The 27,983-nt window shown below is 42.9% G+C and overlaps 1 protein-coding gene across 1 annotated transcript; it reads left to right on the top strand.

Moving 5' to 3' along the window:
* Nucleotides 1-4,108: 4,108 nt before the first annotated feature.
* Nucleotides 4,109-27,983, top strand: LOC103364009 (protein FAM53B-like). Its single transcript, XM_008291002.1, has 5 exons — nt 4,109-4,266; nt 14,883-15,147; nt 17,074-17,122; nt 18,996-19,843; nt 26,727-27,983. The coding sequence occupies exons 2-5, from the start codon at nt 15,067-15,069 to the stop codon at nt 27,102-27,104; spliced, it is 1,356 nt and encodes a 451-aa protein (XP_008289224.1). The 5' UTR covers nt 4,109-4,266; nt 14,883-15,066; the 3' UTR covers nt 27,105-27,983.

Here is a 27,983-nt window from a genome sequence, read left to right as displayed (position 1 = left end):
CAGACAACCAAGCACACTCACATTCACACCTACAGACAATTTAGAATCACCAATTAACCTCAACATGCTTTTGGACTATGTGGGAGGAAGCCGGAGAACCCGGAGAGAACCCACGCTGCACGGGGAGAACATGCAAACTCCACGCAGAAAGATCCCAGGTGTCCTAACTGGGATGTGAACCGGCGACCTTCTTGCTTCAAAAATACCAAATTGTATTATTTTCTGTATGCCAACAGCAGTTTATCCATTTTTACAGTGTTGCAAAAGATCTGTAGATTGGTCTTGCCCAATAGGAGAATAACATATATACACTTACTGTGGTGTGCAGCAGTATATATTACAAATACTTAAACTTGGGGTATTTCAGTGCAACCATTGGTGTTGTATAAAAGAGTCAATATCCAAAATGCATCAGGTTATTTTCAATATTTGTAAAATAAATGATCAATATATGTTTTTTTTGATTTATGACATATTTACATATATTTTATTATACTGTACAAAAAGATATATATTGAGTTGAGCTCTCTGCTTTATGCCTTGGTTGAGGTTCAGAGGGTTGTGGTTACAAGATACAGTCCTGTCAGTGGTTTCACACTATCCCTCTGACCCACAGGTGACATAACACAGGAAGATATACTGCGGGGTAGCTTCGAAGACGAGAAAAAAATATTTCTAGCTCGTAAACATAGACATAAACCTAGATTTTAAAGACTTGAAAATCAGCTCTGCAAATGTTTTACAAGGTAGGAAATACATTAAACATGTCTGACACACCGCGATACACACAAAAGAGTTTGGTAGGAAGCACAACACAGTTTTTGTTTATAAAAAAAAGTCCCCAGGGAACACTTAAGTGCATGTTTGCCGAGTTGTAAAAATGTTAAAACACCGGCAAAACATGCTAAACCTTTGGGTGTGCGTCAGTGCGATTTAGAGTTGTGTCTTTCTAGCATGTAACAGGTTTATGTTTTGTCGTCTGACCCTCAGTCAAAACGCAGACACAGTTCCACAGCCGCCACAGTTACCTGGCAGGTTGTTAAGCTGCAGGCAACAACAGCCTGTAAAGTCAGAATTTCGGCAAGCTTCCATTAGCTGTCACTCGTCTCAGTGTAGTCACTCTGGAGAGCCTGCAGGGGGCCGAGAGGCCTTGAGATCTCATCTGTCACACTGACAGTCTGTCTTTACTAGGCCCCAGGAAGCATCACAGATGGTGGATGGATAATTCTTGACTCACAGTTCTGCTCTAACCCCTCTATAGTATCGTAGCCATAGTCCACAAGAAAAGACTCTAGGCATCTGTGTTGCTGTTCTGCTAGTTTGCATAATGAACATTTCTTAACCTCCACGTTTTCTCTTTGTTGCCTCACAGGGTTCGAGTTTGTACAGGAGTTGCCTACACCCAGTTTTCAATTTGGAGGCAAGTCAGGCAACAGTGTGGCAGCACTGATCTTCAAGAGAGTGCACTGATCCAAGTGTATTTTTCTCTTTTTTGACCCATCAATCCTGCAGCCTTTTTTTCTGTTTGTCACAGGACATTGTTGTATCTGTGCACTTTAAGACATTTTATATGAGACCTGTTTGTACAATATTCATTTTGACTGTGTAATGAAACAGATACGCAAGAAACTGCGTGGGACACTTCTTAAAATAAATCATTCTTTGGTTTTGTGGCTTTCATATTAACTTTACAGTGACCCACACTGCAAAACACCAGTTAAATAGATTCACATGAAATGAATATGCATCTAGGACTGTCTCACTCATTTTGAGTTTCAAGATTATTCATACACTGAAGTGGTGCTCTATATAGATGAGATGTGTTTTGTATTCAGTGAATAATACTGACTTTCAGTAACCTTTGCTTCAAAACTGTTTAAATGCATGATGTAAACTAGTTTAAAAAGCTCAGTAAAACAAACAGCTGATTCACAGGAGATAAAGGATTAGATTTAGAATAATACAAAATGTTTTCACATAACAGTTTTTACTTCTGGTTAACATCTGTCTGTCGCTATAGGTGACCTCTTTAACCTTGTGCACCCACTGGCACCTATTTAAGTGTAATACGTGTTTGCTGAGGCCACTTCTGTCCGTACATGAACAAGGATTCTGACATTTGATTTGATTAGTGATAATGATAAAGGTTTACAGGCAAAAATGTATTCTGTAGTCCTTTGCAAAAAAAAAGATTTATCCAACATTTTGCACTGAATATTTTGCCCTTTTCCATAAATCATCCTTTAAGCCCGGAAATTACTCTCAATGACCCTGTTGAGAGCCCTGACCCACAGAAAATCAGTGTTCTGTCTTACAAGGTTAATTACATTCATCTTTCATACCATGCAAAGAATAGCCCCTACCTAATTGGCTAAACTGGAAACCAGCAGCGCTTGAGGTCCCGAGGACCATGATTAAGAACTTCTGACATATAATGAATAAACAAGAGGCCACCGCTTCTGTGGGAGAGAAGCTTGTCTGCCATTTCCTTTCTCAATGGCATCATTAATAACTGCCAAACTCTGGATTCTAATTGCGAGCTGGGCCAGCGGCCCAATGGGAGCCGTCGATGTCGAGGCACGCTGTTGAGTAAACACATGCAAGCTTTACAAGAATTACTGCCTGGAAATTTACAAGGCTCTGGATATCCTGCCTGGATGTGCATGTTATGCCCACGTTTGCAAGTCTCGCAGAGATTTTCCCATGAAGTGAAATGCTCCAACTTAATTAAATATCTGCTCTTTTACCTTTGTCATCATTCAGTCTCACTGTCTTTAGAACATCTGTTTCAGTGTTTCTGATTGTGTCACAGAGTCATAAGATTTTGATACACTTAAAAACACTGAACCCCACTATTGTCCCTTATACAGACGCTGTTGCTATGAAACCAGCTATACTGCAATCTTATCTGCTGCAAAGTCCAGAGTTTTTTCTTTCAGTTTTCCCATAAAACATCATTACATGCTGCACTGGTAATCACACAGAAATCTTTAGAGAGGTTTCTTATGCTCCATTTGTTATTTTGTTATTTTGCAACTGACTGTACCTTGACATGTGAGAGACTTGCCCTTCTGCCTGCTTTAAACTCAGCCAGCAGGTTAAATTGGCTGGGACTGGTTCCTTCTTTCATCTTTAAAAATATTTAATTCCCATTCACCATGAAGTTAAATAAAACATAAAAACGGAGGATCTCGCTGGGTTGAACTGAACTGTACAGTAGATCTGCCCCCGTCAGCACTTCCATAGCTTTGGGGTTGGCACATGTCTGAAGCTACACTTTTCTTCCACTCATAATATTAACCTATAAGGTTCTCAGACCTGATGCCATAGCCCACTGGCTGCTGGAATACCATGCTTTCATTTCAACCTCTCAAGTGTGATACTGCAAATATTTATGTTTTCCACTCCATCTCCCTGGAAACACGTTTGAAGGTCTCCTAATAGGATTTTGGTGGATTGATTGAATTACTCCAGCATGTTGCAGTGAACTTTTTTTTCCATGGCAGGAAGTGGAAGTGGGAAAGTCTCCTCTTTTACAGCAATGCAGACCTTGCTTTTCACACTTTGCCTTTTGAGTAATGACTACCCATGGCTGTAGGACCATAACATAAGCTCAATGAGGCTTTAAAGTACATTTTTAACCTCTGCTAACTACATATACATCATTATTTTAGGGTAAAACCGGTGAAAAACAAAGTAGAAAAGTCACTTTCAGTTAAGTAGCTTAGCTTTCATTGTGTCCCTGAGGCGTCAACACCTATTTGTCCCTTTAACATCAATGAAATGCAGAGTAACACAACATATGAGTATTGTAAAAGCCTGAGGGAAGGACCGCAGTGGAACGTACCAAGTCGGAAAGGGTGGGGGTATTAGCTGTTAATAAAACTTCGCTCTGGGTGTGAAGAAACTTTAAAGAGTTTGCGTTGCTTTACAATAATAGTGACACATTTAGTAGTTAATTACACAACAGCGCGGTGTTTCTATTCGCACATAAGTTTTCCATCCGGTCTTTTTTATTCTCCTCTCCTCCCCCTCCGCCGGCTGCAGTTGTGCGTACGCGGATATTGTTACAATCAATGCTGAGGGCTGAAGGCAGCAGCGAGCTCTCAGCTGCTCGCAGTCCTGCTCAGTCCTGTACTGAGGACGCTGTACGGGCGGCTGCAACTGCGAGAAACTTTTTTTTGTTTGTTTGTTTGTTTTTGTTTGTTTGTTTTGCATTCCCTTTGTTGAAGATGACCTAACTTCGAAAGAGCCTCTGCTGGCCAGGTAGTAGGATATTTGCTCAGATAAATGTGTTGTAAATGTGCTCAGGCTTTGTTTCTTCTTTCACTTAAGTTTACTTTTGCTCAGGCTCTGCTTCCTCTGTGGCTTTTAAGGTTACTTTAAGGCACAGACAACACTTTTTCTCTCCCCCCCGGATGTATTATTCATGATACCATCAAAGTGCAGTTTTATAGTTTGTAGCACTGTGTGGATGCCACTGTTGATCACTTATTGTACTGTTTCTGGACTCAATCAGCTGTTTACTATATGAATATGAGAAAATCTGCTCTGTCAACCTGTTGCTGCATAAAGGTTTCTGCTTTAGATGTTCAGAGGGGTTGCACAAACTCCCCTTGATCTGTCAGCCAAGGAACTGAAGCTGGTGTTAGATACAGTACCTGGAGGTGGAGAGGCAGTGTGGTTGCTCTGCAGCACTAACTCACAGCCAGATCCTTGCCACAACCTGTGAGAAGAGACTCCAGTGCTCTGAGTCATAAGGATCGGTCGGTCTATCTCTTCCCAATCTCCACCACACATTCAGGTTTTTGTTCCCTCTTCAGATAGTGATCTGTAATTACTAATTACTGTGCTTCTCAAAGCATCAGAGAAAAGGCTTTTCTGTGACTGAGGCAGTTGAAACTAATAGCCACTTTGTTCTTCCTCAATTTTTTTTCTGTTTTATCAGCAAACATATATTTAAGGTTGCATCCTCGGGTCAAGATTTGACACTGTGTTACATGGTTATGACTACGTGACAGAAAGTCATTTACTCTAAATTTATGTTCTCAATATATGTTTATGAAACTGAAACCACAATGATAAGAGCTCATAAGATACTGATAAGAAGATTTGTAATATGAGTTTATTATCAGCTGACATAAAAATGAGCAAGTTCATTTTGCAATTCTTATTGCGTTAGTCGGAAACCAAAGGCAATACACCCTGAATACAGGGCACATTGGCAGCAAGGCACTAAACTGCTTATTTGTCAGTGTTATTTCCTTTTCTTTGTGGGTTAGGAAGTAAGCGTTGGTGCTTGTGTTGTGCCCGCTTGACTGTTGCACGACAGTTAGTTGATCTTTGTGGACACCATAAACACAGTACCACGAAGAACTGGTTCGGTACCATGGTGCCCTAATGGGAAAATACCTGGAAATGTTTCTCGATGCCACCATCGCGGTGGTTGACTCGCAGCAATGGTTCACCAGTTTGGTCAACTGAACAGGAAATGCTACAAGACAAGAATCCTTCTCAGTAAATGCCCTCACAAATGCACAGTGAGCTGAAGTTCAGGTTGGAAATGAAGCAGAGAACGGGGCAAAGATTTAATCACATGTCAGCTCTAGTGTCTAATTACAAAGGGGATGTTGATAGGGGTGCCTCACCAATGCTGGTTGTGCTTAGGGGGAAACCTGCTCCGAGCATTTCTTCTCTGCCTTTGGATTATAATGACTGCACCTTGCTTTTATTTCCAACATAAACTACTGCTGGAATGTCATAGGTTGGTGTGAACAAGCATTTTACACCTATGATTTTATGTGACCAGGGCTAGGTTGAAAATGTTCTGTTCTGGTGCCAGTAGCTGAGTTTTGGTGCAGATAAATATAGAATTCCATCGAATACAAGGAGGCAAACTTCAGCTGCATTATGCATTTGGGTTACAAGGACTTTGGGCCTACAAGGACTTGAATACAAGGATTATATGAGTAAATGCAGTCAACAATTAGCACGATTTTAGTCATACTTTTATTTTATGTAAAGTCCTTTTTGTATTCTGTGTTATGTAAAGTTGCATTCTTTACTCAAAAGACTTTCAGCCCAACATCTGTCTAATGAGGAAGAAGCATGTAACACATTTTCATCACGCTGGCTGGCGATCACTTTTTGTTTTTTAATCTTTTTAATGAAGCACAACTTGACGTACTACAATTGTGCTCGACAACAGCTCTGGCATTGTTGGTCTTTAGGCTTGTTTTGGACATACTACAGACATAATTTATGGAGGCAATTAAGGCCGGTGGGTTTTTAAAGGGGATCGCTCTGCGCTCCAGTGTGTGCTTAAGACGCACACATTTGCAATGTCTTTGTGTTGCAGGCAAAAGGCCCTATTAGAGCTCCATTCTGTCAGTGGGCAGCTGTGTGCCTGTGTGCTGAGCAAGCCACTGGTCCATTCTCCGTCTGTGTGCACAACTCTCACTCGGTCCACACACTGACGCACATGCTGCCACTTTCACCCCTCTCAGTTTTCTTTCTTTTTGCCTTCCTGTATATTTCAGTCTCACTTTTTGCCTGTTTTTTCTCTGCTATTTGTCTTTCTGTTCCGCTTATACTCTGGCTCTCTTTCCCTCCCTCGTCCTCTGGCTCGAGGCATTATGCAAAGCTACCAGAAAAGGATTGTTAGCCATGCCTGTCTGTGCCTCCATGGTACTCTCTATTCATTTCAGAAGCTTCCCTTTCTTCTCTGTGACCTGCAGTCATAACTGCTCTCGCAACACACATGCTGAAACTCATACCATTTGGCTTCAAGGAGTTAAAATCAAACACCTTGGTCATTTCACTTTGTCGGTGTGTTTGTTTTATTGCTGTTATTCCTCATTTTGTATATTGCTCCCTCATTAACATGATAGATTTGTAAGTCTGGCGTCTCGTCGCCCACAGAGCCAAAGACCTGCAGCTGAAAAGAAAAGAAAAGAGGCATTCTCACATACACCAGAGAAGCACTCCCCCAACCCCCCAAGACAGGCACCAGACTCTACTTAGAGATGAAAAGCATTCTGGGATGCGATAGGAATGCTCCCATCGACACATCCCACTATAGTGTTTCTATGTGGTGACAGTGAGGAATCATCATCTTGCATTTAAAAAAAGAAAAAAAGTCTCCAGTGTTGCATTTTGACTCTTAAATGAGCGACTCTCTACCCTTGGGGCTTGTTTTTTTTTTAGGCACTTTGTTTGCATATCCGGTGTCTGGTGGTATTAGCATGTTGTTTGTGTGCATGTGCGTAACCTGTATTATTCTGGAAATCCCCATAGTCCAGGTGTGCCATTATTTTGTGCTTTCTTGCCTTGTGTCATCAGAACAACCCTATATTGAATGACAGTTGTTGGCATTCTTCTGTTTACTTTCCTTTGGATTGGCTTTACTTCAAAACGTCAGCCGTCATATATTTTCTGTCTGAGTCATGTGATGTGAAATAGATTTGTCTTTAGTTCCAGTCTACTGAAGCAATCCCCGAATTGCATCCCTTGAAAAAAGAGAACTGAAAGTGTCTGTTTCTGTGTTTGGCACAGACAGCCTGATTTGACATATATGTTTAGAACCTGTTTTCCATAGTTGTGACAAAGCAGCCAGCCTCCCCTCCAAGGTATAGGGCTTTTACAGTTAGCCGCAATGGCTGGTATACAGACCTGTACTAACCTGACATGTAATGTGTTACATCCTCCAAAAGTGGCTCTTTGTGCAAGCCTAGGCTTGAGACCAGAGCCAGTGTGACCTGACAATCCTGCTTGCACAAAGACAGACAATTTTTATGGTGACATTTGTCGTAACACTTACATATAGGCCTCTGCGGTAGTATGGGTCGTCAGTATTTGGGGTTGAGTCTAACAGCATGTTTTACATGCACATTTTATATATACCTGCAGGTGATTCCAAACAACACAGACAAGCAGCGAGCTTTAGAACCAATTGGCAGCATATCAGCCCTCTGACAGAATGTCAAGAAGTACATTCAGGGCCGTACAGATGGAGATCAAACAGAATTGGCTTAAGCTTCTCTATTCCAATATTTTTGTGCTTATTGCATTTCTTTTCTACTCTGACTTATTGGCTACGTCCACATTTATACAATTTCATTATAAAACGCATAACCTTTGCTTTGTTCATGCCCAGTATCCACATTAGTCTGGCATGTAGGAACCTTAAAATAGAGATTTTTGGAAACGCTGCTGAACCCGTATTAGTGACAACTCTGGGGTTGTGCTGTAGTCTGGATGGACAGAAATGGAGAATTTGGAAATGATGACACAAACACCCACGAGTGTTTCTTCATTGGGTTCAAACAGTTGCTAGGTGCCCGTACCTGATTCATCATGCCACCATCACGTCACCCTTTTCCTGAAGAAGACAAAAAAAAATTGCCTTATTTTTATAGTTCCTACTCTGTGTCGGTCCAACAAAAGATAACTCTGGTCTTGATTTTCGCCATTGCTCTTATTCCTCTGGTATTTTTTATTTATTTATTTTCACAACTAAGCAACCGACTCTTTGCTTCTTGGTTATACCAGTAGGTGCATGCCCAGTATGCGTGAATGGCCATCTTGAGATAATTTTTGTTGTAAAATGGTTTAAAAGGAAAACTATCAGTGTGGATGCAGCTGTAGTGTGAGAAAAGTAAAAGATTCCTCTGTCTCCGCTGTCTTGTTGCCCAACATGTGGACCTTATCACTACACAGTAGGAATATAATACTTAAATCCAACAAGAATTTGATTTGTTTTAGAGTCTTTCAGCAAAGATTAGATCAAACCACACATCCTCCCTACAATTTCAACAGCTCTTTAACAGCTCTATAAATGTAAGAGGAGAAAAAACACCGACTAAAATGATGATTTTTAAATGCTAAAACATATCCCAACCTTTTACTAGGAAATTTACAACAACTTCTTGATGACACTCTCTCTTCCTGTTTTGCAGAATGGAGAACTCACACCGTGAACGTTTTTCATTATACACTATTTCTAGCTGTCTAAACAGTAGTTTATAGGTGGTTTCCCAGCAAAAACACCCAAAATAACACACCTTCAGTTGGCTTTTAAAATCTTGTCTGTTTTAAACCCCTTCTACACACTGTGCTGAGCAGTCAGAGGGTCCATATGGTGAGCTGAGCCCCATCATGAATGAATGAATGGGCCAATGGAATGCTGCTCATAGTTTACGTTCTCCCACTATACACACTCGAAACCCACCCACCCACACCTCCACGATGTGAACATGGTATTATGTAACAGCATAATGCTACTTTATAGATTGATTGGTCATGACAGTCTGTAACATCACTTGCTTACACAACATAGGAGTGGTCCCCCCCCCCTTTTTTTTTGAGCTGAGCAAGAGATTGGTAGCGGCGCTGGAGGCTCCCATGTAATGCATCCCTGATGGATTAGAGCTCTGGTTAGTGTGCAGAGACCAGAACAGGCACTCATGGATAATGGAAGAAACCACAAGCAGAAAGGCAAGGATTGATGGAGGGGGGCAGTGTAATTAGTGGGGTACCTGATGTATAGAGAGTCATGGCATGCAAGGGTTACTCCAGGGGGCAAGAGGCCCCTTACCTTCCTTTACTCAAACTAAAACACCTGATCCTATGCCTGTCAAGCTTCGTAAGATTTCAGTTAACTAAGTCCTGGTCTGAGGCATAGAGGTCAACCCGGAATAAATTTCAGGCTGCCCAGATAGAAAATAAAGCTGTGCTGTGTTTGCAGGTTGCACGTCGCTGTTCTGCAGCTTAGTAAAATGGCCTTGCTCAATAGTCCAGTTTCCTTTTACAAACACTCTCGCTGATAAAGAAATGATAAGCTGTCCAGACATTATTCTTAACCAGATGGGTGACGTCTGCCTTTTTTCGGATCACCGGGTTGTCAATGTTGTCCTCTGTTTTGTGTTTGGTTGCTATGGATACCCATTAAATTCCTAGAAACAGTGTAGCAACTGTTTTATGAAGTAAGTTGAAGAGAAACTGGCCCCTTGAAATATCAGTGAGCAATCTTACTTGAAAAATTTTGCTTGCTTTGTCGTGGAACTAAATATTTTTTCATCTGCTCTCAGACATTAAATGCAGCAACATTATATGTTAAAATAACCTTTCTTAATGTTATCACATGTCGGTAAACATAGCAGATTTGAGCCAGCTCACTTAAGTTATGATTTAGTTTATTTATGATAAGTGCAATGTGAAATGATGGTAGAATGTGATATTTGCTACACTAGTATTCTCCCATTTTGGAAAGCAGTAGTGGTCAGTGAGGCGTTGTACGTGAGTCTAACTCGTGTGTCACAATGCTTGGTGGATGTCACTTGGGGTTTTCGCTTTTCATGTATTTGGTAATGAAGTCAGTGCGTTCCACACCCAATTCAGCAGCGGCATGTGACCACAAGGGAAGTACAACCCCTACACTGCAAAGGGAAGTGCGCGTACATATGCAAGTTATGCATGGTGTGTCTTCATGCCAGCTGAGTAGTGGGAGGATCGGCCGTATTAACTGGACCTGCAGGGTGACTACTAATGGAAAGGCACTTCTCAAGAAATTTCTTTGAGTTATGATTCATGCCTTTGTTTTCACTGCAAGTTTCCTGTTACAGGTAACTGCTCAGTTTCCATGGCAACAGTTTCGTAAATTGCTCATCACACTGGAACTGTAAGTGCTGGCTGTATTTATGCAGAGGTTAATGGTCACTGCTGTTAGAGAGACATTCAGGGGAATCTGCAAAAGGAGGCCAGAACTTGACTACTGACAATGCATAAAGTTTGACTGAATGAGCACTTCATTGTTTATGCACTTCTGAAGATCTAGTGGTGTGATGGTGTGTTGTTTTTGGCTAGTGTTCCTTCGTCAGTGGGTACTAGGGTGATGGCCAAAGGATTCAGTGGTATGTCTTGACCTCCCTAGGACCATTTTTACAACCTCGACCGCATTATCTGAGACAGGGGCAGCTGTGTGTTCACCCTGAATTAACAATCCACGTCATGGACAAAAGAATGGCTTTTACTTTTATGCACACATAACTCCAAAAAAACCTACATTTCTGATGTTTTTTATCTTCTTTCTTTTGGCCATTTAAACTGTGTAACACAGATACCAGCATCCAGCTTCCTTCACTAAAAAACATGTCATTGCAATGTCAGACAGGGACAAATTAAATTTAAACTAATCAAAATAGCAATCTGGTCTGCACAAGGCTTTTCCCTCATGCAATGTTTTGTTTGTTTGTTTGCTCCTCATCATTTCATTAGTGTGAAATGAATTAGTTTCTTTCAGCTACAGCCACTGATCAAAGTCTTGACACCAGACGCACTCCGCACAAGTATGCAGTAACCTGAGCCAATTAGTGATGGACACCAAACACCCCGTCACAGAACTTTAGGGGGGCCTAAATAGGCTTCTATTCATCTGCCTGTACAAATCACTGCCTGGGCAAAGAGCCATATTATCTTAGCTGCCCTTTCTTGTGCCCTCCTGAGTCATTGACTATTGTGAGCCAAGAGCTGCTGTCTGCACCGCGGCATACACAAGTCGGACTAGAAGTACCATTAGATTTTAATCCACTGTGAATGTCAAATTTAGTTACAGAAACCTCAAAGGTTTTACAGGCCCAAGTAATGTCCATGTCGTGGTAGAGCTTTCCCTCATTTTAATCAAATATGATCGACTAAGATGGCATTTGAGAAAACATTTACACACTTAGTCCTTGACCTGATCAGGTTTTATTACAAGGTGGCCGTACGATAAAAACAGGACTCCATGAGCTCGTCTTACCCCTGATGACTGATCTGTACTGCTGATTTTCAAACTGGAAAAACATGACTGCTTTCCTGAGAATGTCACATTTCTTGTAATCAAAGTAATCTGAGGGAAAATGTTGCTCATCCAGTTGGAGGATCATACCATATCTACGATGCCTTTTATAGTATCATAAAAAATTAAAGGTGAGACAAATCTTCAATTGAGCCGGTTCGCTTTGATGATTGATGATAAGTCTTGGTTCAAGATACCAGCATTGATCAATAGAGACTTAGCGAGATTTAGGCTGGCTTTATGAAACCATATTTAACCCACTACATAATACAACTGGTTATTGTAGCGGTGATCCGTCAAACTCAAGGTGTCCTGCAAACTGATCTCTTCCTCAATTTTTGTTAGTGTGACAACAAGTCAAACAAAAGACCATTCAGATAAAGATTTAGCCAACAAGGAGACTTGCTTTGAACGCTGATCTGAGCCACACAAGTGCTCTACAGTTTTCTGTCCATTAGCCTCTGGTTTCCCCATCATGAGAAGTCGGTTCATTAAGTAAGCATGGCTCCAGGGTTGAATTCACACTTGGTCTGCCCTCTCCCATGACCCCACTTGCCAGTCACCACACACACACACACACACACACACACACACACACACACACACCAGTGTAGGTCTGCATAAACAGTCACGCATGTACAGACACACACACACACACAACCGCAGCCTGACTGCTGAGGTGCTGTTTCAGCCTTGATGGAACAGGTCACACTTCCTAACTGCATCGGTCAAACAGCACACCCTTTACACATGACCGTCATGCTCATCAACCCCCAGTCTGATTAACATACACACAAACCTTGGTACGTTACCCCACCCATTACTCAGTGTCAACCCTAATCAGTAAAGTAATCTGCACAACTGATCACGAAGAACATTCCCTTCTCCTCTAAACTCCCACCACCAGTACTGGCTTCTCTTGCCTGTGGAGGCCCAGTTGTGCTCCACTGACTCTCTGGGATAAATGGAGATAATGGGAGTCATATGCTAGTTGGTTTGAGGCAGGCCTACATGAAACATTTATAGTCTTCATGTAGTCATGGGGCTGGAGAGGAGGGAAGGGACAGAGATGACATTGTGAAGTAACAAAACATGATCAGACTGGTATTATATTCAATTTATTTCAAATCCCTGCTTGAACAACGTGCTTGTATCTTTTTCTTTTATAATTTTTTTTCCCTGTTTTCTCTTCAGAAGTTACTGTCCCACAAAACTAATTTAATACCCAATGCACACTTGCGCCCTTTTTCTCTAAAGCATGTTATATAAGCGCAGCAACCCTTACTTAACATGAAACCACATGTTACACGGGCAGGATAACATAGAAGGCCTGGAAGATCCATTAGCCTCATGTGTTGCTCCACAGTAGAAAGCTGTCATTAGCCAACAGTTGAACGAGGGATCTGAACCGTGCTGGTGCTCTCTAATTGGATGCTGTCAGTGTGTTTGGCGGTTGGTTAATGAAGGAGAGAGGCTCAAGTCCAGAGTCACTGCAGCTATTCCTGCTGAAGAAACCGAGAGGCCTAGATCTTTCCCATGCATTGTGCAGTATCAGAAAGGCTGTAAACCAGACGTGATGAGGCATGCTGGTCAGATAAAGCATGTATACCATCTGCCACACGTATAACCCCCTCCACAGGTTTTTTTTTTGAAGGGTTGTGTTTACTGCAGGAGCTACCGTTTTTGCTTTACCATCTGTGGTGCAGGCAGCCGATGAGGCAACCGCAGCTCCATATATGTTCCTTTTCTGTTTCATGTTTCCCAGCCACATCTGTAGTCATGTGACGTGAGCGATGTCTTTTCCTGGATTAGCTAAACTTTGCTCTCTGTTACGACATGTTTGGGATTGCCATACGTTCGGTACATGATGTTGACGAGGCCAATGTTCCATTATTCACGCGGGATAAGGGATCAATTTAGCATATCGCAACATGTTTTGTTTACAAAGACTTACAGGTGTGCGGATAACTGAGTGGTTACTGTAAGCGGCAGGTTGTTCACGGTTACGTGGAAAAACACAAGTTTTAGCTGGTAAAAAAAAAAGATCTCTTCATGAATCATTGCTGTAGGACAGAGGTCAGATATTAGATTGAACTATGGACCAATTGTAAAAATGCAATCCTACATGTTTTCGATATGTTTTTTTATCATTATTATCATTTCTGTCATTTCATTTAAGAATAAAATTGATGTATTGTTTTAAGATTTCAGTTTTCCAAGTTGTAATTGTAGGCCATCAACAGCTTATGATAATACTCAATTGGCAGAAATATTGCACACACACGTGACTGTGCTCTGCATCGTACTGCAAGACTCGACATGTGGTAGGATAAACAGCGGCCTGCTTCACTTATGGCTGCTGCTCCTGCTGTATTTGCCTTAAAACTTGTCTTGCCATATGTTTGACTGCCACTTATTCCTGGTTGTGAGAAATCATTTTTTCCCCCCCAAAGCTGTAAAATGAAAACTGCACTTTACATATGACTTCTCTCATTTAAAGATTCTTTGACGTATAAACAGATCTGCTTGGAATGAGAATGTGTCTGCTATGGTTTTTTAAAAATGCAAATAACATCCACTGTTCCTCTAATTGACTTGGTGTGGTGTCGCGAAATGATGCTCGTATGGACGCGTCTTAAATTTAGATTTAACGTGAGAACACAGAAACTTTCCTCGTTCAGCAGATGAATGTGAAAACAGCCCTGTTGTCACACGCTGCTCATATAGCACGTCATTCTGGACTGTGCACCAAGTGAACTAACAGCAGATAAATTACATTTTTGAGTGTAGATGAACTTTGAATAAGGTGGATTATGTTATTTAAGTCTGTTATTAATCAGATCTTATCAGATTTTTGTATCGTACACTGGCACAGATCAAGCAACAGTAGCCACGATTGTGTTTGAGCAGCTGGGTTTGACCTACTAGTTCATCTCTTTGCACATGTTTACCTACATTTTTTATACCAATGGACACAATGCTGCACTTTCAGTATTCAAATGAGTATTCACGTCTATCTTTCCCATATCTCTTTCCATCTCCACAGGGATCAGCTGAAGGACCACCATCCTACCTCTACCACCTACATCAGCACTGCTCTTCAGATGGGACGTCACCAACTGCTCGTCTGCTTCGCCCAAATGCGCTATCTGCCCTCCGCCCTCGTTTAAGATGGCCGCCCGTGGCCTTTTTCTGCACCCCGACGGACTGGAGCAGAGCTACTTGTTACCATGGTGATCATTTTCTCGAAAACACTGGAAAAGAAGAAGGGTGTCAATGATGTAAGGTCCAAGAACATCGAGAGGCGGCTGGTGAGTGCAACACTCGCGCAAAGCACACCGGTTTTCAGACTGTTCACAATGGTAGAGAGGGATTTCGCTGCCTTTAGCTTGGCCCGCTCAGACGTCCTGTCCAGTGGGGATGCTAGATTTGACAGTGTTAAAAATACAGTGTGGTAACATGTAAACTTGGAAGGCATTCTTTAATTTTAAAAAGCAGGGTGAGCCAAAATATTGTCTTCTGTTTCAATATTTGTGCGAATATAGGCTAAACATACCTCAGGCCAACAGACTGTTTAAAGACACGCTACAGAACCGAGTGGAGAAACATTGCAAATGGAAATAAAAGGTATGAGGGGTAGTGGCTGCATGATGCTGCCCAAAAATGTCAGAGCTCTTTTAACATTTAATTTCACTCCATGCTCCTACATGTAGCGGCAAGCAACCTTTAATGACGTGAAGCAGCTTGGTGGTGTGCTGCATTTTTGGGAGGTCACTCCTGAGAACTATTTCCCTTTTTTTTTTTTTTACCAACATCTCAGTTTCAGTTCTCATTGAAAGTAAGAGGTTTATTTATTTGTTTTTTATCGTCGTACTACTCCATTCAGACAGAACAGAAGAATATGCTTCAATGCACCTGATGTTATCTCGCTACCTCTACAAAATCTAAACACTCCTTCAAACACTCCAACAGGGATGCACCAGAAACATTCTTAAACACTGATTAGCATCTAGACGTGTTTGTTGTAAACAGTCCAGGAACTGTTTTGCTCATCACTCCTTGCCTGCAGGCCCACAAGCTTTACAAACGGGTTTCTTTTATTTTCCTTTTTGTCGTAGTAACTTGGAAGCGTAGGTACACATTGATATCTCTTCTGTGCTACTGCAGGAGTTCATCTCTAACTTGTTTTTTTACCAAGGTTGTTGTGTTTTCTCATTTTTAGGTGTTACAGACCTGAGGTTTACAAATTCTGTAATTCAATAGGGGGTTTTCTTCGCAACACAATCGCTTTTACTTCTACATCTTGTATCTTAGGAAACACATTTTTTGTTGTGGTGATAACCTCAAGGTGAGTCAGAGGCAGCGACGTATTGTTGCATTTTCTTTTTGTCCTTTTGTTCAGACAGCCACCACCCTTTCATAAGAAGTGAACTCAGAGAGAAGACAGGTGTCTGATTTAAAGATAGGTGCGTTTTATACTCCAAAAGACCTTTGTTCCTTATAAAAAACATAGCATTAAACAGGTGTGGTGTGAATTTAGCTTATGTGGTCCCTGTTTGGTAAAGTTACTTTTCAGCTGTGAAGTTCTGGAAGTAAATTTAAACTGTGCGTTGAATCTGTACTCAAAATCATAATCTTGCATTAGTGAAGAAATTTGCAAAGGTTCATATTTTCCTTCTGTTTATAGCATCTTTCCAAACTCGACTGAGTGCAGTAGAAGTGGGATACCATCATATAAAAATATTCTATTTCAAACCTGCGGTAAATGTTTTTTAGTGAACTTGTTAGCAGTTATTTTGCTGTTTACTCTTGAGGGGGAAAAATGTGTCTCTTCAGCTGCTAAATGCTCCACTGCTCACCAACCATTTGGCGCAGAGCAGGTGGCATACAGTCGGATGATCAGAATCTGATCACTGAAAACATCTGCTTGTCTTTGGAAGTGATGCTGATGAGAGCAATGACAGTGAACCAAAACAGCAAAAGTTGCAGGAAGTAAAACCAAAACAGCAATTTGAAAAGACACTGTAGAGCTCCTGCAAAAAAAAACTGCAGAGCGGGTAGTTAAAGCTCGGTGGGTTTGTCACTACGATCCTTTGTATTGCAGGTAGCCATTTTGATTATTAGTAATATAACAAGATTATTAAGTGCAGCTTTAAGTGAGCATCTCAGAGTTAAAGGTTAAATCATTTTCTAGTTGCACTTTTTAGTCCCTTAATGTGTTTGCTTGTCCTCCACAGCGTGAGCTCCACACCATGAGCAGAGGGACCACCCTCTTCTCCTGTGCGGGTAAGTTATCTCCTTTTTGATTTTCCTTCTTTGTTTCCTCATCCTCTGCATTCTCTCAGGATCTGGACGGCAGCACCGTTTGGGTGGGACACTTCATAGATGTAACAGCATAACAGATTACACATTTGTTTCCTTTAAAAGTTGAACCATCACGACCAGCATTGTTGCCTATCCCCTCCGTTGCACTCGAGCTCTCACTTCTCCCTCTCTCCGTCTGTCACTCATCCCCCTCTCATGATCAGGGTGCACCTGCCTCCACACAACGTTGCACAGCATTCTCATGGGAGTCAACTGTAATTGAATATGCTGTTGCCTATGTCAACAATTTCCCTTCGGCTCTGTTAGCATTGCAATAATTACCCCCAGTGTTAAAAGACATGCTACTGTAAATACAAGCCCCCCTCCCCTCATAGTTTCACTCACTATCCTCTATGTCTTTTGCGGGGAGACGTAGTGACGTCACAGATTGGATGGAGGCACACTTTTTCCACTGCTAAATTAGCATTCCCCCAGCACGTCTCGTTAGCTCAACCAGCGCTTTGAGTCTTGCTATCAAAGGACGACCTTTTTGAAGTTCATCCCTTTCTCCCTTTGTCAGGCTGTTTTCCTAACATTCCTGTCAGGTCGTCACTGTAGCCCCCGTACATTGTTTGTCCGCCCAAAACAATGATTTCCGTCCAGTAGTCTGTGAGACAGCATGCCAAAATTAGAGACAAGCATCCAGAAGGCTGGGATTTGGATGAGCGAGGCGCTCCTTTTGCCAGAAACTTACAACAGAACTTACACAGCTTAACCACTTGGCTTAGCATGTGTAGCCACAATGACACTTTACTGTAAGGTGTATTATCTCCCCGAGCTGTGTGATAGACTCTGTTTGTGTTGACAGTGAGACCGCTGGGAAGTTACACTGACTTTCTGAAGAATTTCCCTGTAACCACTTAAATAATGGGAGTAACTTGCTAAGTGTTTCATGGCCTGATTCCTATCGTAGTGTGTAGTTCATGGTTTGGAGATCAGCGCTCTTGCACGTGCGGGTTTTAAATAGTCAGGAATGTTGCATGTTTGTCTGCTGGATCGCTCAAAAACAGCAGGCAGGCAGTGGACTGGCCTTTTTTGGGCTGTGGAACAGATTTCATTGGTAATCAAGGACTTTTGCCATCAACAGTTTTTTTTATGTATAGCTAAAAAACTAATGGTGGCAGAACCTTGTTTCCGACTCACAGCTGAGCTTTCTTTGGATGTCTTGTTGCCACTGATTTAAAAATATTCAGACAAAGCACACAGTGATCTTGTTGAATCATATAGGCTGCCAAACTATACAGTATATATAATGCACATATAAACAGCTAACTTCTTCTTATAATGCTGTTATGTTTGCATAAAGTGACTTCTTTTCGCCTTATGTGTTCCTCAGTACAGATATACATGAGCAGCACTGGGCAGCTCGACTCTAGTGTTATTTCCTCTTGGCTTTATCCTGTCATTCATCTTGAGACAAATGACTGATAACACTTTTTTTTTTTTTTTCTTTTTCTTTTTTTAATGCACCAAAGCACATGATTTTCTCTTGGCTTTAGTGCTTAGCTGTGTGGCTCTTCTAAGCTGGCAGACAATAATCTCCCTTTTATTCTTCCAAACAGCTTATTTTTGTAACACTGCCTTAAGCATATTTCTGTTTGTTTGTGTCTTAGTGTCTGTGTGGTTAAATACTAAATGATCCTTCCAGATGATACTGCCTTTCTTAAAGCAAGACTTCACTAGGCTCTAATTGCAATAAGTTTTGCCTATATTACTATTTGCACTGGTAGAGATGCATAGAAAGTGCTGCTATCGAGGTCAGTTGGTGTGAGTCTGTGTGTTTGGACTGTTGCAGAAGCAGATAGGTGGCTGGACTTGGGGCGAGGCTGTGCCATCCAGCAGAGAGTTCCGTGCCAGACTGGTGCCAGTCTGGAGAGCCTGTGGGATGGGAGCCGGCACTGGGCCAAGGAACCCGGCAGCGCCACCGCGATCACCAGTCTGATAAGAGATCTAAGTCTCGGCAACAGCGGCGTGACCGGCACCCACACCTCGTCCACCACCGCACACTACACCACTACAGCCACCAGCCAGGCTCCCACGGCACCCCCGAGCAAGCGCCAGTGTCGCTCCCTGTCGTTCTCCGATGAGTTCAGCGGGTTCCGCTCGTCCTGGAGGCCCCAGGGCTCCCGAGTGTGGACGACGGTGGAGAAGCGAAGGTGCCACAGCGGAGGAAGCGTCCGGGGAGGAGGAGGCCACTTTCCCATCATGCAGCGTAGCTCCAGCTTCAGCTTGCCCTCTCGCTCCAGCATCCCTTCAGACGGAGCCCTGGACCTGCCGTTCTTCAACCAGCGACTGCCTCTCCACCCTCAGTTCACTGCCTCTCCGCTCTCCCCTACCTCTCCTTCCTCGCATCACCCTCATCACCACTCCCACAGCCACCTCTTCCTCAGGCCCCTCTCCCTCTCCCACGAGCAGATCAGCCTGCCAGAGCTCCAGAGGGAAGAGGCGTCGGAGACCAGCTCTCCAGACTCCACCCCGGAGCTGGGGAGGCGAGCCGGGCAGAGAGCCGGGGGGACGGGGTGTCTGTCTCGGAGTAGGTCCCAGCCCTGTGTGCTAAACGACAAAAAGATTGGTATGAAGCGCAGGAGACCAGAAGATGCCCAGGAGCAGCGTCCCTCCCTGGACTTGGCAAAGATGACTCAGGTTAGATGGAAATTCTGACATGCACAGACTAGCACGCACACACACTTTGATTCATTAGAACGCCTGCTGTTTTAACCTGACTAATATCCGACTGTATTATTGTGTTTGTTTGCTAATTGAGCACAAATTAGGATTCATTTTTTTTCTTAATTTTGGTTTAATATCTCAAAACGTCCTGTACTGCGTTCAGTTAAATCCTGAACCCAATGCATTCACCACACAGGCCTTTTTATTTGTAGACCAAAGGAAAGTTCAAGAGATCCTCAGACATAACATGATCTTTCTCCTTCCGAGTGTGATCGGGGACTGGATTAAATCAGGCTGAATTAAGTTTTCTGGGTCGTCGGCCCGAGGCTTCGGGGCTAAGTGATCTCAGGCTTCCCTCCCTCCTGCTCGTGGAGTCGTGCTTTTACTAAAGAAGCATTCCTCATGTTCGTTCACGCTGCCGAGCCCCACGCTCTAGCAAGCCGGCTTCAGTTTATCATTTCATTAACTCTGTTGGGTAAACAGCTCGTCCAAAGGCTGGACTTCACACTGTATATTTGCTTCCTCTCAGTAAACTCCTGTCCTGTGTTTCCATCTTTTATTAGCTGCACTGCTTCATCCTTTCCTGTGCCCTCTGTCTACTTTTAGGCAGTTGGAGAAACCAAAGGTGATTAATTTGTGGGGGATATTTGGATGCACAGGATTCCACATTGCTTCCCCCATGTCGAGAGTTTGTTTGTTCTCTTGTAAGGTCAGAGGAAGCAGCGGAACAGCCAGAGAGTATAAATGACCCCTGGACAGACCCAAACCCAAAATAGAACCGGAGAAGTATTTTAATGACATGCACTGTTTTGATGCCTGGCAATGCTCTGGTGTTTTTTTTTTTTTTTTTTCTTACAACAGCCAGAAAGATCTTGATTTAAAACTTGTATCACAATCAGCTTTTTATACCTTTCAATGAAAAAGAGGTAAAACTCAGAGCTGGGATCATAGACAATGTCCGATTTAACTTTGCTTTCCTGAGTATGTCATTCAGGGCTGCACACTATCATTTTTAGCATCCAAATCGTAGCTTGTGCACGCTCAATAGTCACATCGCAGGAAGTGCAAAGTGAAAGACAAATCAGCTCAAACACATCCTGCTATAACTTTTTTTTTTCTTGCTTGGTACAAAAACAAAGTTGGTGACTAATCCACATTAGAAGTCTGCCTGCTAGAACGTATTTTACTCCAATTTAAGGCTTCTTGGATATAAACTGTTTTGTTTCTTAACTGTATTTAAATACACACAATTTGTTGACATGCAGGCTTCACCTGTGCACAGCAAAATGAGCAAGAAACTGAAAAAAAGAACACTGAAAAGGAAGATTTGGCTGCAAAAAGAAATACAACGTCAGCTGTATGGAAACGTGCATTGGCTACTGAAAGTTACCGATAATGTTTGCAAAGTGGAGTGTCCTTCAGTTGCTTAAAACTCTGCAGGACGAGTGCAAAGCCAGATCTGAATGGCATCCAAAGCAAAAAACTATTTCAGATTCCTTTGCTAGGTGTATAAAAATGTTCCAAACAGCTTGTTTGTTTTACTTTTTACAAGTATTTTTAACTTTTAATGTGATTAATTCTTTCCAAATCGAGTTATTCAAGCCATGTGCTGAAAATTTCTGATTTCCTTATCGCTATATATCACGAAAAAACGACATATCGCAGTGTCAGTTTTTATCAGTATCATGCAGCCCTAACGTCATTCATATGCCACCCTAAAACCTTCCTCCATCCTACCTCCTGGCAGGGGGATATTGCCCTTTTCCTCTTCTTTTATTAGAAAGCTTATCTGCCTATCCTCCCTTCTTTTTCCCCCCAAAAAATTGTGTTCCCAGCCAGTCACCCTCAGGATCTAGCCAGGGCTGGAACAACAAGGCCTCGGTAATGGAGCCTAGCAGGCATGTTTCCTCTAGCCATGCCAGCTGCTAAGAGGGGAAAGAAAAAAAAAATCAAGCGCGCTGATTACACATATACACACAAACACTCACATGGAGTCAGTTTTACGTTACCACTGCCGGTCGTCTTGTACGATTGCGCGTACTTAGTGTTGTTGAAATGAGTCCTGCGGGTTGCTCTTGTCATTTCAGACCTGTTGTTTACTTTTTCACCCTTAAGCAAGCCTGGAAAGTAATCAGTGACACAGCACATGCAGTGTAATTTCCCACACGGTTTACTTCTCTTTCTTTTCCTTTGCTGTTGAAACTTAAACTTGAGTCCTTTTGTCAGAAACCAATCCAGGTCAAGTGCTGCATCCAGTGTGCCTAAACAAGCAGGCTTGTAATATATGACACTGCATTTAATAACCCAAAAGTACCAGAAGCAACCGTTGAAAAGTAGCACGGTTGTTATAGGTTACCAAAGTGGTTTGTCTCAGTGAGAGCCAAGGGAAAGGGAAAGCTTGCAGCTGGCAAACGTTCTGGAAAAGGAAGTGATAATGTGGAAACGCAGGGCTAGTTACAACCTGTGTCTGTTCTAGTGAGGACAGAACATAAAAATTACTTTTAGGGTTGGGAGCAGATGACATTTTACCACCTCTAACTGGAATCTAGCCTGATTTTTTTGAGAGTTTTTTTAAACTTGTGGTTATAAATGACGGATCACATCACATTTCTTGCATTTGACTGTTGAACTTGAGCTGTTTTTGGGAAGACCTGAAGTGTTAACTGACCGCTGTGTGATTTCACTGACACCGTTTCAGCTTTTTCGCAATCTCACACATACTTGTGCCCAGTTCTTCTCAAGAAGGAGTCTAATCACAACACTCCCATGCTGCAGCGGTGTCATCCCTGCCTGAGGGTGTCAATTAAGAGTTATTACTTCTTCTCACACCTAAACACACAGTTTTATAGGCGTATGGATGAGTAATGCCGTCTTAAGGTCCGAGTAAAGAAAAACAAAAGCGTATTTGGCAAACCAAACTTTGCTGTTGCCAGGTTACGTTCGACTGCGCCGGCAGGTTTGCGGGCGTGTATTGCTGATAATAAATGTGGAAGGTGTGCTGCAGGGTCAAGGGGGTGAAGGATTCTGGTGGTCGACGCATAACAAGTCCCCAGTGTGTGTGTTGTCAGTGGAACACGGCGTAATTTGGCCTCCAGATTCCTCGACCACGTCAATGAAGGCGGGTGTGAATTCTATGGATGCATGTCATGCTAATCGGCTATAACTCGTACTACCGCGGGGATTTACGTGCAGCCGCCCCCAAAATTCCGTGAATATCCTCCCTGTCAGCCGTGCATATCGGTTCATTCCTCCCGTCCACTACCTCGTTTCCATCTCCTTCCGCCTTGGCCCGTCGTTGTTTCTGTAGTGGGCGTCTCGAGCTGTCACTGTCAGACGTTGGTGGTGGTGGGGGGATTGTTATGTCCTGATTCTAGGTCACTTGCTTTTTAGGAAGCGACCCGCATGAGGTCAGCCTGGCGAGTTGATAACTTCAGTTTTTGTTCATTTTGAAAAAAACAGTTACAGGCTATGTTTGGCTTAGCTGCGTTAGCAATCGAAGTGGTATAAAAAAAAAGGGGGGGCGTGTGGTGCTTGAATGTGCGGATGCCAGTGCATTCAGGAGAGAAATGGCAAGCTGAAGAAAGAGGGGTATTATTTCTGCAGGGGGAAGCCGGCAGACAAACTCCTCACTCCTCTCTATTAATATCGTCTCGCTGGCCCCAAGTTAGAGCCGCTGTGCTCTTTCCCCTCCTCTCTCCATCTCACTCCATTCCTGAGATGGCAGACATGGTGATCATAGCTGAGTGTCAAGCCCCGCAGGCCTGTGGGAACACCTAGGTGGGCGTCTCGAGGTGCAGCGCTCGCTGCGCGTAATGACATGTTGTGACTTGTCCCAGATGTGTATTGTATTGTAAAGCAGTCATACATATTACCTCCACTTTCTCAATGCTGCCAGCCAAACATATTTATCAGTTTCATCTTCCTTCCTGGCATTTGCATTTACCTGCCACTCATTCCGTCTGTTGTGAGGTAAACCCCAGACAAACGCGCATACCAAGGCGATGGCGTTCACACACACACACACAGGCTACGACACAGATAATTGCTGTGGAGGTGTGCCGCCGTGTACTTCGACTGTCACCGCTGAGTTAAAACCTCCTGCCTTCGCTCGCACCTCTGCCCTCTCTTTTGTTTTACAATTATTTGCCGTTGGAGGTCTGTTTGCTGTCTTTCTCCGAGCAGTGTGTCGCTGGATGTTGTTTATCTGACCTCGTTTCGGCACACGGCTAATCCAAACACTCTGAATTTGTACATAGAGCGCGTAGTAAGGCACCTGCACCTCTCAGAACACGTGTGATTATATTTGTGCTCGTGATTGTTGTCAGGTTTGCAGCAGGACCTTCACCGTAGCTCCTAGCAGGGTGTTGTTTGTTGTTTGCCCTAATTATCAAGAGGGTATTTGCCTAACCTCTTGGCTTGTGCTTCTCTAACAGCAGCTGCCTTTCGAACCATGTTGTCGTTAATGTCTTGTGTTGATCGTGCTTTGAAGTAATACCTCCCAGAATATCAGATACATGGAGAAAACTGTGTTTCATTTTATGATTTTGGATTTTGGAAGATTAGATGTGACGTTATAAAGGAGGATGATGGTTATAATCTGTAATTTGGTGGCTCAGGCTGCATTTTTATAGCGTTAACGAACAACATTTATTGATAAAACGGCCTTTCGGTATATTTGATTGATTTCTCGTCTGTCTTTGTTTCATTGTTACTAGCAGAGTCCACTTTTCCCACTCAAGATTCAAACCATGTGTGCACAATTCCCCAGATATTATGCATGGTTTTCCATAATGCAAAAAGACAAATTCAGCAGTGAGTTTAGTATCATCATGTCAGACATCACTGTCCTCTTCTGTCTTCCGTATTAAAACAAAGTCTGTGGTTTGAGTTTCCAGTGTTCTTTGTGCCCCTAATGGCCGATTATACTTCTCTACTATTTATGTGCAACATCAACAGAAAGCGCTGCAAACAGAAGGTGCGAGGTGTGAAAGGATCGAGGCATCGATCATGCTATCCGACTGCATCGTGCCCAATGCAGGATTAAATATTTACCAGCTGCAGCAGCGTGGTTGCTGTTGTCTTTTACCTTGTGAGCCTGTGTGTGCACATATGAGTCATCGCTGCAAAAATGTGATCCTGCTGTAGCGGGTACTACCACACAGGCATTTTGGAGTACTTTGGCACGTCTATGTAGACGGCTGTTTGTGGTAAGACTTTGCCTGTTTTGGTATGGTGTGGTAGCGCCCTAACGGTAGCAGACGCAAAACTTGACAGCCGTGTGGTTAATATTGAAATAAAAGCTGAATTTGAATCGGGGTGTTGTCTGAGAAGTCACTGGCGTCACGATTGGTGTGATTCCAACGCAAGACGAACTCTAGCTTTGAAGCTTGACTGAAAATATTCACTAATAGTACAACAAGATATATTTAAGTTTTTAAAAGTGCATTTCTAAATACCCAGAGTGCCCCTTTTTGAAGTGTTACTTATTTGTCTGTTAGATTCCTGGTGAGACATGGCAGCATTATGTTCGAGGGCCCATGTGTGTGGTTATAGTGATTTGTGTCTGTGCGTGGATGTATTTCATCTGGCAAAGCTGGATACACAGCAGAAACCTAACCCCGCTCCCCCAACCTTCCACCACACCCACCCAAGATCTCAGCCAGTCTCGGTAGATTTTATAGAAAGCATATTGTGGAGAAGCTGCTTCTCCTCCTCCTTCCTCTTGTGCTTTCGTCTCCTCCTCTGCTGTGATAATTAGTAGTGGGGTAATACCGGGGGTTGAACACAGAGAGCGAGGGCTCAAAAATCCCCTTTTCCACTCCAGTGGGGTGGCAACAGCAAAGGCCACCCACTCCTCACATGATCACCTCAAGCGTTTGCAGATGAAGTATCGTGTGTTTGAGCCACTCAAATGTAAAATTGAAACCAGCAAAAGTTAGTAAGCCTTCGCCTCAGACAGCCAAAATCCTGCATTCTAGGTTTCTTTTGGACCATCAGGACAGAGGAAAAAGGAAACCTACTAAAATGAGCCTTCAGAAAAGGGAGACTTCCAGCTCATTGTAGCAGGAAAAGTAATGTCTCAACACATGCTCGGGAACATTAGTGGTGTCTGTCATGTAAGCCCAAAGCTTTATAGAGAAAACCTCATCTCTATTCACCTCCATGCTTCCAACATCTGCTGCTGGGGGCACTCCAGAGATCATTAACCCTTTCACTGCTCTGCCTTTCTTTGTTGCAGGGAGGAATTTGGGGTGGAAAGAGAGCATGAAAGCAAACAGAGAGAAACTTCTGGGCAAATTAAATCTCTTTAAGGTCAAGTTTTGAGAGCAAAAGGACAAGCAATTGTTCACATGCAGATTCTCCGTGGCACTCCCCAGAGTGCACTATAAAACATCATAACAACTGTGAATAACAATGGCTTAAATAAGAAACGTCCTTCACCATAGAGGGCTGGGTTAGGTATGCGCTTCAAAGTGGCTTCCAGTGATAAATAGGCCAAGAGCGCAGTTTGACACAAGATACCTTCTGTGGTTTGCAACTCATCTCAGTGTTTTTCTCAAACAAACCCAGAAGGTTTAGAGTTCTGTGTATGTTCTCCAATGGCGCGTTCAGAGTGTGTGTGTGTACTTGCGTGTTTACATGTTCACATAGCGTCGATGAAAGGGAAGGCCAGGTTTTTGGCTACCCAAACTGAAACCCAATCTCAAACTGACATTCTGGGAAACCCTGAGCTCGAATTCCCCCCGACAAACCCTTTTATAGCCTCATTACAGCAAAAAGCCTGAATGTTGAACTTGCAATAAGATGCACAGACCAACATTTATTTTGTTTCTCTCTCTTTGTCTTTTCCGTGCAGAAACTTCAGACTTTTCAGAGCCTAAGCTGCCCTGGATTCTCCGCTACAGACGGCTGCCAGTCGAGTCTACCCCTACCCTCCTTTGAGACCACCAGCCAGCCTGAATCAGACTTCGCGGCTGTGTCCGAGCTGGGGCTGGAGTCACGGCAGGAAGCGAGGGGAGAGGATGATGACGAGGAGGAGGAGGAGGAGGAAGAGGAGGATTCGTCCTACGGGGAGCTGGATAGCGACTCTGCCTGTAGCGTGGACTCTCGGCCCGGGTCTCCTGTGGGCACTGTGGACGGTAAACGCACCCTCTGGAAGGGTGATTGCGGGACACAGAGGGACATTTTCCAGCTGGGGGGAGAGCTGGATCTTGACCAGATTGAAAGAAACTGAACATTTTCTAGGAGATTTTAAAAGACTGTGTCATGCCTGGTGTGGAAAGTTTTGGTTGAAAAGATGAATATAAAGATGGATTGCGAGGAAAAACAGAGGTGAGTTACGAAAGGGAAAGACGTTTAAAAGACAAAGAAAGTGACAGAGATGATAAAGTATGTTGGCTGGCTTCTTAATGACACATTTGCCTTGAACATTCTTACTGTTTGAATCAAAAAGCAGTGACCTTAGTTGTTTTTTTGTTTTTTTTTATTATTGGGTATTCAGCTTAACTCAGGAGTGGGAAAGTGAGGGTTAGTCTTAAGAAAATCTCCCAGCCCCCACTCTTTTCAGCCTTATGACCTTTCCAAAGTCAGCTAACCTTAGGTTTGTAGTACTGTAGCAGTAGCTGGGCTCTCCTGTATTTAGCTCAAGTTTGTTTTTCAGAGAAAGTGGGGGGGCATCAAAGATGGAGTGAAACAGGGCAGGGCAAAGCAGCAGGAAGTAGTTTCTTCTCGGAGGCTTACCCTTACTCTCATCTTTTGTGCACACATGAAAGTTTTTTTTTTTTTTTTTTTGCTGAATGTAGGCTCAATAAGCTTTATGAGAAGTTCAGAAAAATGAAACGTGCCTTCTTTTGGATGCTTGCCTTCTCAGTTCTCTTCAAGAAACGTGCCTCAAATGAAGCCACATTTTCTGACCTGTTTTGTAGTTTCTTCATATGCAAATTGTATATTTGAATTAAACACTGAATCTCAAGTTTTGTTTTTTTTTTTTTTCAGTTCTAACATCAGTGTATATTTTTCTAAGTAACTGTTTTTTATGAGCTGTTTGTGAAGGAGCAAGAATACAAGGCCTTTCTTCTAACAGAATGGACGTGAAATAAATTTGCAACCTGCA

The sequence above is a fragment of the Stegastes partitus genome, unplaced genomic scaffold (genome assembly GCF_000690725.1).
Source record: "Stegastes partitus isolate 25-593 unplaced genomic scaffold, Stegastes_partitus-1.0.2 Scaffold708, whole genome shotgun sequence".
Lineage (NCBI taxonomy): Eukaryota > Metazoa > Chordata > Actinopteri > Pomacentridae > Stegastes > Stegastes partitus.
Note: the sequence above shows the minus strand (reverse complement) of the source record. Positions and strands in the feature narration are given on the sequence as shown.

What these genes read in the sequence shown, in the direction of transcription:
- LOC103364009 (XM_008291002.1), top strand. Translation starts at nt 15,067, where the DNA reads ATGGTGATCATTTTCTCGAAAACACTGGAAAAGAAGAAGGGTGTCAAT. An exon ending in CACCCTCTTCTCCTGTGCGG is followed by an intron (nt 17,123 to 18,995) that starts GTAAGTTATCTC and finishes GGACTGTTGCAG; the next exon opens with AAGCAGATAGGTGGCTGGAC. An exon ending in ACTTGGCAAAGATGACTCAG is followed by an intron (nt 19,844 to 26,726) that starts GTTAGATGGAAA and finishes TTTTCCGTGCAG; the next exon opens with AAACTTCAGACTTTTCAGAG.